At 48.6% G+C, this 10,136-nt stretch overlaps 1 protein-coding gene across 2 annotated transcripts in view; it reads right to left on the reverse strand.

Moving 5' to 3' along the window:
• Nucleotides 1-10,136, reverse strand: part of Igf2bp1 (insulin-like growth factor 2 mRNA binding protein 1) — a gene marked incomplete at its 5' end in the record, with an annotated part of 35,949 nt that extends 25,813 nt beyond the window's left edge. For both annotated transcript variants that reach the window (XM_005394223.2, XM_005394222.2), the window contains 2 exon segments: nt 8,806-8,866; nt 9,934-10,136. In XM_005394223.2, coding sequence (XP_005394280.1) covers nt 8,806-8,866; nt 9,934-10,108 — 236 coding nt within the window.

A 10,136-nucleotide genomic window follows, 5' to 3' on the forward strand; every position in this document is an offset into this window, starting at 1 on the left:
TCTTTTTGAGACAGGGTCTCGCTATGCAGTTCAGGCTGGCCTCGAACTCGCTATGATCCTCCTGCCTCAGCCTCCCAAGTGCTGGGATTACAGGCATGTACCACCACACCCAGCTTTGTTTTGGTTTTTAGAGACAAGGTCTTGCTGTGTAGCTCAGGCTGGCCTCATACTCAGGGGGATCCTCCTGCCTCAGCCTCTGGAGTGTCGGGGTGACAAGCGGGTGCCACCATGCACAGCTGGAGTACACATTTTGAAAGTTACCCTGAGCTAAGGATGCAGTTCAGTACCAGAGCAAAGCCCTGGGTTCCATCTCCAGCACATGGGTGTGTGTGTGGGAGCATAATCCAAACAAAAACAAGAAGAGCAACTGTGCCCCCCAGCACCTCCCAGGACACTCAGTTCTAGCCCCACCCGCTCACCAGCTCTGGACCAGCTCTGCCTTGTAATTTAGGGTTCCCTCTCCAAATCCTGCCAGAGCACTGGTCTCTATTACGGTAGGACTTCTCCTCCCAAGCAGCTCCCAGACCTCAGAGAGGAAGCAGAATAAATATTTCTCTGACTCTGAATAGACACTCTCAGCATCTCCCCTTCAGCTCCTGTCTCCCCTCATTCGCTCCTCGCCCAAGAACCCAACGGGAAGTTGAGGAGCCACAAGCTCCTCGGAGCAATTCTGGGGGGCGCAGCGCTCCTGCGGGTGCAGCAACTGTGAACCCGGTCTAGTCACTGATTAAAGTTCCACGCCTGGTAAAGGGCTCAAAACCACATCCGGGTTGCAAGCCCCTGCCCTGCCGGCCCAGGCCCAGCGGGAGGAGGGTCATGTGCCCTCCCAGGGGCCACAGGCCAAGCAGGAGCAGCGAGGGCCCCACAGAGGAACTGCGGAAAAGGGGTTCCCAGAGCAGCTCTGGGGGTGTTTCCAGACAGGGACCCACGGAGAGAAGCTAAGGGCAGAGGAAGGAGGGAACAATGGGTTCCATTAGCTCCTGGGCACCCAGGGGTCCCCAAGGCCTGAACGCCCGTTCTATCAGCTTACGAAGAGCAGCACATACATACACATCTGCACCGGGGAAGGGAAGCTGCTCCTCCTGTCCTCAGACCCAAGAGGACCAAAACAGTTCCCTCCAACTAAATTCTGTTTTCCTTTGCTTTGCTTTGTTTTGTTTTGTTGAGACAGGGTCTCACTATGTAGCCCAGGTTCGCCTTGAACTCACAGTGATCCTCCTGCCTCAGCCTCTCCAGTGCTGGGATGACAGGTGCATGCCACTGTACCCAGTATTTGGATTCTTACTACGTCTTCCTCTCATCTGCAGATTTACATGTTCCCAAGGCATCCTCATTGACAGTAACCCTAACCTGTGAAATTTCCACCAGGAGCCTGGCCCAGGCAGCAACAGAATTGCTTCCGCAAGAGAATAAAAGGCCATTTTCCCTAGTGGACGACTGTAGCTTCTCCACCAAGCCACTCCATCTCACCAACCCTTTTCTCTGAGAGGGAGGCAGGAGATGCCCCAGGTCTGGAGGGCGCCTGGGACGCCATCCCCTCCCTAGAGACGCTTCTCCTTTCCACACACGGTTATGGAGGCCCGGGACACAGGTCCCTTCCAACTTTCCAGTCCAACGCTTCCCTACAGAAAGGGCCAAATTCAGTCGGGTGCCCTGAAACTCCTGACCCGGAGCCTTAAGGGGTACCCCGGACTGCCACACCCAACAGAGACCGCTCAGAGACTCGGTTCCAAGCACTTCTGCCCTCCTTCATCTGTAGCTCTCAAGAAGCCAATCACAGCTCTATGGGGCAAAGCAGGGAAGGGCAAGAAACTTTAAGACCAGCCAGACAGGAGGCAGAGAAGTCAAGATCTAAAACAAAATAATACTAATAATACTACTGTAGTAATACCAGGTGATTCCAGTACTTGGGAAGCTGAGGCAGGAGGATGGCTGAGTTTGAGGCCAGCCTGAACCACATAGTCAGACCCTGTATCAAACATATAAATACGAAATTGAGCTGGGGATGTAGCTCAGTGGCCCAGCGCCTGCCTGGCAAGTGCAAGGTCCTGAGTTCGATTCCTGCTACCAACAAAAAACAAAAACAAAAACAAAAACACCAAACAAATAAATTGAGCCCCTGCTTCTGGGCAGACCTTTCCTCTAGACCCTGTAGAGAGTCACTGAGCGACTCTGGAATGGGTCACAGGACTCTGACCTTACCCAGTTTCCTTCCTCTTTTTGAGCCTTAAAAAGCTGGGAACCGGGGCTGGGGATTTAGCTCAGCGGCAAAAAGCGCTTGCCTGGCAAGTGCAAGGTCGTGAGTTCGGTTCCCAGTACAGGAGAAAAACCAAAACCAAAAAAAAAAAAAAAAAAAGCTGGGAACCCACAGACAACCTTCACACACGGGAGCAATTTTTCTTCACCTCTGAATTCCGATTTCGCCTCTTATAGATTCAAACCCTGTATGACCATCTAAAGCAAAGTACCTAACCAAAATGCGCATTTCCATCTGATCTATGAGATGACTGATTTTAACAGAAATTAACTCTAAATGAAAAGAAAACTGGGAAATCCCCTTATAACCCTGTTTTCCCAAGCACCTGTGAAAGACTGACTAGAATCCACAGAACAGGCCTGAGAGAAAGAAAAAAAGATGGGGATTCCTGAGTTTTGCACCTCCTCTCTTCAGAGAAAATGTTCCCTTGCCGGGCGTGGTGGTGCACGCCTGTAATCCCAGCACTCTGGAGGCTGAGGCAGGAGGATCGCTGCGAATTCGAGGCCAGCCTGGGCTACAAAGTGAGCTCAATTGGGGCTGGGGATTTAGCTCAGCGGCACAGTGCCTGCCTGGCAAAGCGCAAGGTCATGAGTTTGATTCCCGGTACCGGAAAAAAACCAAGGTGAGCTCAAGACCAGTTTGAACTGCATAGTGAGACCCTGTCTCAAAAAAACAAACAAACAAAAAAAAAAAAAAAACCCAGAGAAAATGTTCCCCCAATTCATGTTTTATTTTATTTTATTTTTTTTGTCTTTTTGAGACAGGGTCTCGCTATGAAGTTCAGGCTAACCATGAACTCAGAATGTAGCCAAGGCTGGCCTCAAACTCACGGTGATCCTCCTGCCTCACCCAATCCTTGTTTAAACTAAAAAGCAAAATTCCCAGACATCCCTTTATCACAGACCCTTGTATGCTTGCCGGCCACCAAAACATCACTTTTCTAAGAATCAGACTTGTGTCCCGAGGAGTCTCTATCTGGACAGTTTAGCCAACAGTTCTTTCAATCGTCCAGCTGTCTGTACTGCACTTCATTCAGACACGGTTTCCTGTCTGCAGCCAGGCCCCTGGGAGCCCGGCCTCCTGCACCAGCGTTAAAAAGCTGTGGCCCGGATCTGATGTTCCGCAGGACTCGCCCATGAACACACACCTGACCTCAGCCCCGTTTTGGACGGCTGCGTCCCCACTCCCAGCAGGGGCATGCCCCAAGCAGGGAGATCTCTCACGCAGCCTCACTTCTGTCCCACTCAAACCCCATCAGTGACCCAACGGGCACCCACTCTCTGCAGCGCAGGTCCTGCCAGGGACCTTTCCTTCTGCGTTGCTCTCAGGGATTTTACAAGGTGCAGCAGAGGACAGCGAGGCGATGAATGGAAGAGCCGTTTCCTGTTCATTCGGAGGCCAGCACTGGTCTAGACCTTGACAAAGTCCCCAGAGCCAATGGCTGAGCAGAGGACCTGCTGTCCGGCTTGTGCGGCTTCAATGAAGTCCCCCCCTCCCGCAGACCCCACGGTTCCCCTGCCGCCCGCTCTTGTTGCAATCAGCCTTCCGGTAGTGCGGCGGGCCGCCCCTTCTGCAAAGCCTGCGGATGATAATGATAAACTGACTCCGCTAGGCTGTGCTCCCCAGGCCAAGGGGCCCTGTTACTGGGGCAGGGCAGGAGCTGCAGGTCCCCCGTTTCCCCTGGTCTCCCTCTCTCCTTCACGTGGATCCCCTGGTCTTTGGCCGAGGATGGGAAGGGCTCAGGAAGGAGGGAGTCCCCAGGGCCTAGGGGCGCTGCCCAGGTTTGGGATCTGGGGTGCCAAGGGACACGGTATGTGACGGTCCAGAGTTCTGGGGACCCTGGGAGGCACGAGGGGAAAGTGAGCAGCAGGGGGATGGTGACTGAGACTGCAGGGCGGGACGCCCCCCCCCCCCCCCCCCTGTGCTGCGGTAGCCACTCTGCGCTCACCCTGTTCCCTAACAGAACAAGACAGGCAGGCGGGAGCACCGATCGCAGAAGAACCCTGCCCCTGCGCAGACCCTGCCAGCCCCCAAACGCGGCAACCCAGCAGGTAGCCGGGAGCCTCCAGCTGCTTTTCTGTATTTCAAAAGGAAATGGGAAATCCACCGGATCCCCCACTCTGCTCCTCCCAGGGTCCCCTTTTTCTCTTCCTAACACCCCAAAATCTAAGCTACACGTTCTGAAAGACATCAGCCACCTCCTAAGAATCTTTTAAGAGAAAGGAGAGCAAAAAAAGACTACTGCATTCAATTCCACCAGCTGAAAGCACCCGTTCTTCAAATGCCTTTGGTCCACTTCAGTCACTGTGTGTGTCACAACGCCCCCAACCCACCAGAGGTACAGCCAATACCTGTCTCTTCTGCACCGCTCTCTGAAGTTCAACAACTAGCACTTGCTAATCTACCCCTTTTCATTCACCTAAACCAGATCCAAAATTTTTAAAGTGTTGTAAAAGTGTATATGTACTGGCCTATCTCAATGTGTCAACTGCCTGGTACACGTTATTGAATAAATAAACTCACAAAGTATGCTTTAAAAGTACACACACGCCAGATTCAAATGATACATATCAAGGCAATTGTATGTTTGTTTGTTTGTTTGTTTTTCTGTTTAAAAGATTAGAAACGAAGAACCTTTGAATTAAGTCTTCCAATTGCAAATATTTCATCTCTGAAACATGATTTTAAGGGAATGTTTCTTTTTTCCTACCAAAAGCTCTGCCACTAAAACTATACATTTGGAAAAGTTAACTACTCTTTGAATAATTTAGTGATGGGAATTGCAATTGCAGTCCTGCCCCTTCATTAGTAAGAAGTTCTCCTTCTGAGAAACCATCAGAGTTAAATTTCATGTTTCTAATTTGGGTCAGAAAATCAAGGATTACGGAAATCCATCAAGGATTATGGAAAATTCTACAGCACAACCAAATACATAAGGATTCACTAAGCAATGAAGAAAAATCATTGCTAGCTGAATTTATAAACTTTAATTTCTACATGGAAGTCAGAACTGACAGAATAAACCAACTTCGATGTTTTCTGCAAAAATAAACAAAACCTGAAGAACCAACCATTTTTCCACTTAAAAAAACCTAACCTAATTAAAGGGGCTTTTTACTAAGAATCCTACAAGTTGTTTCCACTTTCAAGGTAGTACTGAACAATGTCATATGTATCTTTCACCTTATGAGTTGTCAACTTGCTTTCTGATGGGGATACTAATCTCTACCTACAACTGTTAAAGCAAAGTACCTGAAAATCTCTCTCTGCTGGTACCTTTCATTCCCTTGTTTGTTTGGTGTTGTTTTTTTAAAAAAAAGCTTTCATTTTTCAGCCCCTAACTACAAGTTTGAATTTTTTTTCATTAAATGGAAAACTATTCCTAAAGGTAAAATTTTGACCCTGTTTTGAAACTATTTTGTGAGCCAAGTTCTTCAGAATCTCTACAAATCATCTTTTAAAAGTGCACATTTTTTGTACTATTTACACAACAACCTTCAGGGTTTTTTTTTTTTTTTTAAGCCATTAACACCAGAAAATTAAACTCTAAGGCAAGAGTCAGGTGGGACTCACTGCCTTTGGAGAGACTAGTTTCCATTCTGCTAGCTGGAAATTGAGGGAAAAATGTTAACCACCTCATTTTTAGTCAAGCTAAAAGACAAAACCACAATTCTCAGCCTCCAAAACATCACCAAACTTAGGACTGTTAAACTTCAATAGATCCCAGCTAGAAAAATGCAGAGCAACTTTTATTTTTTTCAAGAATGACACCTTTTATTTGGATGACACCAGCTGACAGTAAACATGCTATCACATTCTTCTAGAAAAAGGCATGCCACCACACTGCCAAGTTTGATTCGCTTCAAAACAAATAATTTTTCCCAGTAACAAGTCTCACTAAGACCATCACCCCTGACTACTCTTAAGTCTCTCAAAAGTAAAAGTAAACACATCCAAATCTCACAGCTGTTTTCAAAATGCTTTTTGGCTTTTCTTCTCGGTACCTAGCCTGGACACCTATCACATACATATATGTAAATTCTCAACAAAAAGTCTAAACTCTTAAGCAAATTCCAACACTGGTTAAGAAGGGGTTTGGGAAGATGATACAATGTTACCCATTTTAAAAATTCAAATTATTTGCTATTTTTGGCTTAAATATAATGTTGTCATTTGACTTCTTAAAAGGATACAAACTATATTTATTAAAGTGACTTTGAATTGAGAACAAAATACATTACTACTTTCAAATCAGAGCTGATCAGAAGTAATTTCTGTAGTACATCTTTTGTTTGGTTCCCATCTTTAAAGGAAAAAAAAAAAACAGGCACATTAAGGTTTCTGGATTTTGAGAGTCTTAGAAATTTAAATCATAACTCATTTGGAACTTTCATCAAGAAAAGTTTTCTATTTTAAATAGTGAAAACCCAAGAATATATACACATAAAATACCTACATGCAGTTCACTTTGCTTAGAATGTGAGCCTTAATCAACTAGTTTTCTCTTTCTTAGATTAAAAACCGCCAGTAAGAAGAGCCCAAGTCCAGGAATACTTTCAGACACAGACTAAAGACATACCACAACAAGCTTCCTCAGAGAACACAAAATGATAGAGCAAACTGACTTAATGAAAACAAACTCTTTGTTTTTTTAAATCCTGAGTCTTCCGAAAAACTGATTCATGCTAGAAAAATGAAGTCCCTTCTCACCACCACCATGCCCCCCTCCCAAAAAAAGAAAGAAAAGGACAATTGAATCAATGTTTGGACTCAAAACTTATATCACGAAAGGGAAGAACACACAAAAGATCTCATTTAATATGAGTGTGGAAAGGGAGATTTTTTTCTCAGTCGTCTCACAAGACCCCCCCACCCATTCCAACTCAAAAGAGCCCTCAGTAATGCATTTTGGAGGGAAAGCGGGCCCAGAAATGGCTCAAAAGCAAGCAATCGGCTTGGGGAAAAAGATCCACAAATACAGGGCACCATGAAAATTAAAATATAAATGTTTTGAGTTCCACTTCATCACATTTTGTGATTTCTCGTTGCTTTTCATTTCATTCCCTTTAAAATTTAAACCATTCTCAAAAGCAAAATGAAAAAATGTTCTTGTATTCCAGAATTCCAGTTATGAAGAGATACCTCTCATCAACACCCAGCCTTTACTTGAAATCTCCATACTCTTCAATAAATCCACGGGTGTTAATGAATTTTGTTTCTTAGTTTCATCTGCAGAAAATGTTTCTAAATGGTACTTTTTTTCCCTTCCTTCCAATGTTCTTACCTCTGTACCCCTAATTCTGATTACCTTTCTAATAAGAGTATTTTAAATGCTCGAGGTTAGATCACATGCTCTAGAGACACAGTTACAAGCCATATTGATCATCTATGGACACTACAGTACCCAGTTACTTAAATATCACAAGATAAACCACTCCATAGATTATCTCCAGTTAAAACTTTCTACTGGATCCTTTCACAGCTTTCCCAAAAAAATCACAGCCACCCACCGGCACCTTTCCCACCCCAAAAATGCTCCACTGCTGTGCAGAGCAACTGGGAAGTGGACATAAGGGTCGAGGAGATCAAAGATTTCTGGGGGCTGCTTACAACTACGGACCGGAGAGAAAACTGCACTATCAGTGTGTTTCAAATCTGAAGAGAGAAGGCAGAAACACAGAATTCCGTGGGAGATCTGAAATCCACCATGAATTTTTGGCAAGCATGATAGAGGTACCCCATTTTGTTGGAGAGGATAGAGAGTACCGGAATATACACACACACACACACACACACACACACACACACACACACCATTCATCCACAGAGTTCTAGACCCTCCAAAGAGCCCCAGCTCACAGCCTGAACAAAGCTCTCACCCCAGATGGTCCGTAGTAACAATGGGCTGGAGGAGTGGGGGTGGGGGGCTCGGGAAGGCTAGGACAGCCACAGCATATTCTTTGGAAAATCCAGTTGGGATGGGGACGGTGTAAGATGCCAGGTTTTGGGGGGAAGGAGGCCTGGTGGGAAATTATATATACATATATATATAAAATCTTTGCTTGTTACACAAATATAACACCAACACAAGAGAATCCTTAGTGGAAGGAGCTCAATCCACATCCCCTTGGGATTTGGAAAAGGATCACCCTAAACCCACGTCAGAATTATGGCTGAGAAGTGAGGGGGACACAAGATGAGATCTGATAGGAAGTTGCAGGAAATGCCCGGGCCATGAATCTCAACTCTCAAGATTTGAAGCTTCCCCACAAAAATGGCTCCACACTTTGAGGGAATTCCTAAGGGTTCCATATTCCATTGATTTCTTTCGCCCTTTAATTCTGCAAGCAACATCTTTTAGTAGGCCCTAACTCCCTCCATCCCACCCCAACAAGCTGTAAACCACCCACTACAAGGTCTTGGCCAATCTTCCCTCCCAGCCGCCAACATCCGGAGTTGGGGGTGGGAAGGGCCTGCATGGGGTTTCTTCCACCAGAGACGCCATGGACCCCTGAACACCCCCACTCCCCCGAAGCGTTCTTTCTTACCTTTGTTTTTTGGGGACTGAGTGCTCAATCTCTAGGCGTTTTCCTTGCAGTTCCACTTTCCCTAAAGATTTAAAAAGATAAAGAAAAAAAGGCATGGATACGAAGAAGTGACCGGCCGAGGGAGGAAGGGGCAGGGGAGACACCCGAGTTCCTGGGATTCCAGTTCGTCCTAGGAATCCAGCCAGTGCTTCGGCAGGCCAATGGGAAAGGGTGGTTCTAGGAATGGTGGAAGCTAGAAATTCGTTGTTTGTTTAGTTTTTGTTTTAATCACGGAGACGAATTGTGTGGATCGCTCTGCGAGCCCGACTTGGGAAGTGTGCGAGGGCATTTGTGTGCGCGCCCGGCCTCCACTGCTCCTCGAGGTGGAGAGCGAGGAAAACAGGGGGATCCCCGTTTCTCGGAAAGGGGGGTTGGGTGGGGTGGAGAACGAAACTTTGTTTTTCCTCGGAGCCCCGGCGACGGGCTCTGGCCGGCGGGCGGTCACCTGTCGGGGCAGGCGGGGGCCCCTGGCCCAGGGGGTCCCGGGCGGGTGCAGCGCGCGCCCCTGGCCGGGCCGCGGCGTCTCGGAAGCAGCATGGCGACTCGCCGCCGCGCCACCCCGCTCACGCCCCACTTCCAAATCAAAATGGCTCGAGCCCCAGGCCCTGGGCGGGACGCGAGAGCCCCTTCCTCCCGGGCTCTGTCCCAGGGGCGCAGTCTCCGTGGAAAGCGGGGAGATCGAAAACGCGGGGGGGGGGGGCCTAGGAAAGGCCTAAGACCGAGGAAGGGGAACTGCGGGTGTGCAAGTTGAGGGGCCGTCCAGGGCGACCAGGGAGGGGCTGGACGTGGAAATAACACCCAGATCGGGGTGGTCTGGGCCCCCCAGAAACCAACTCCCCCTCTGCAGCCAACCGAGGCACTCGCCCCGTCGAGGGGGAAAAAGAGAAAGGGAACCCCGAGCTCTCCTTTTGGGGCTGGGGGAAGGGCGAGATCTTGAGTGCTTTGGGGGGGCTGGGGGCGGCGGAGGCTCAGCCCAGCACCCCGGGATGCAGCGCGGTCAGAGGAGTTGGGGGCCCGCGCGGAGCAGGCGGGGTACCCCGTCCCGAGGCCTCGCCGTGCCGCGTCCGAGGGAGGTGGCCGCGCGCTTACCCGAGAAAGTTTCGATGGCCTTCATGGCCCAGTGCTCGTCGGGGCAGTCGACGAAGGCGTAGCCCGACTTGACCAGGAACGGGCCGCTGTAGGAGATCTTGTGCTCGGCGAACACCTTCTCCAGGTCGGCGGGGGTCACGCTCTCGTTGAGGTTGCCGATGTACAGCTTGTTCATGGTGGCGGTGTGGTCCCGGGCGAGGCCG

The sequence above is a fragment of the Chinchilla lanigera genome, unplaced genomic scaffold (assembly GCF_000276665.1).
Source record: "Chinchilla lanigera isolate Chin_1 unplaced genomic scaffold, ChiLan1.0 scaffold00050, whole genome shotgun sequence".
Classification (NCBI taxonomy): domain Eukaryota; kingdom Metazoa; phylum Chordata; class Mammalia; order Rodentia; family Chinchillidae; genus Chinchilla; species Chinchilla lanigera.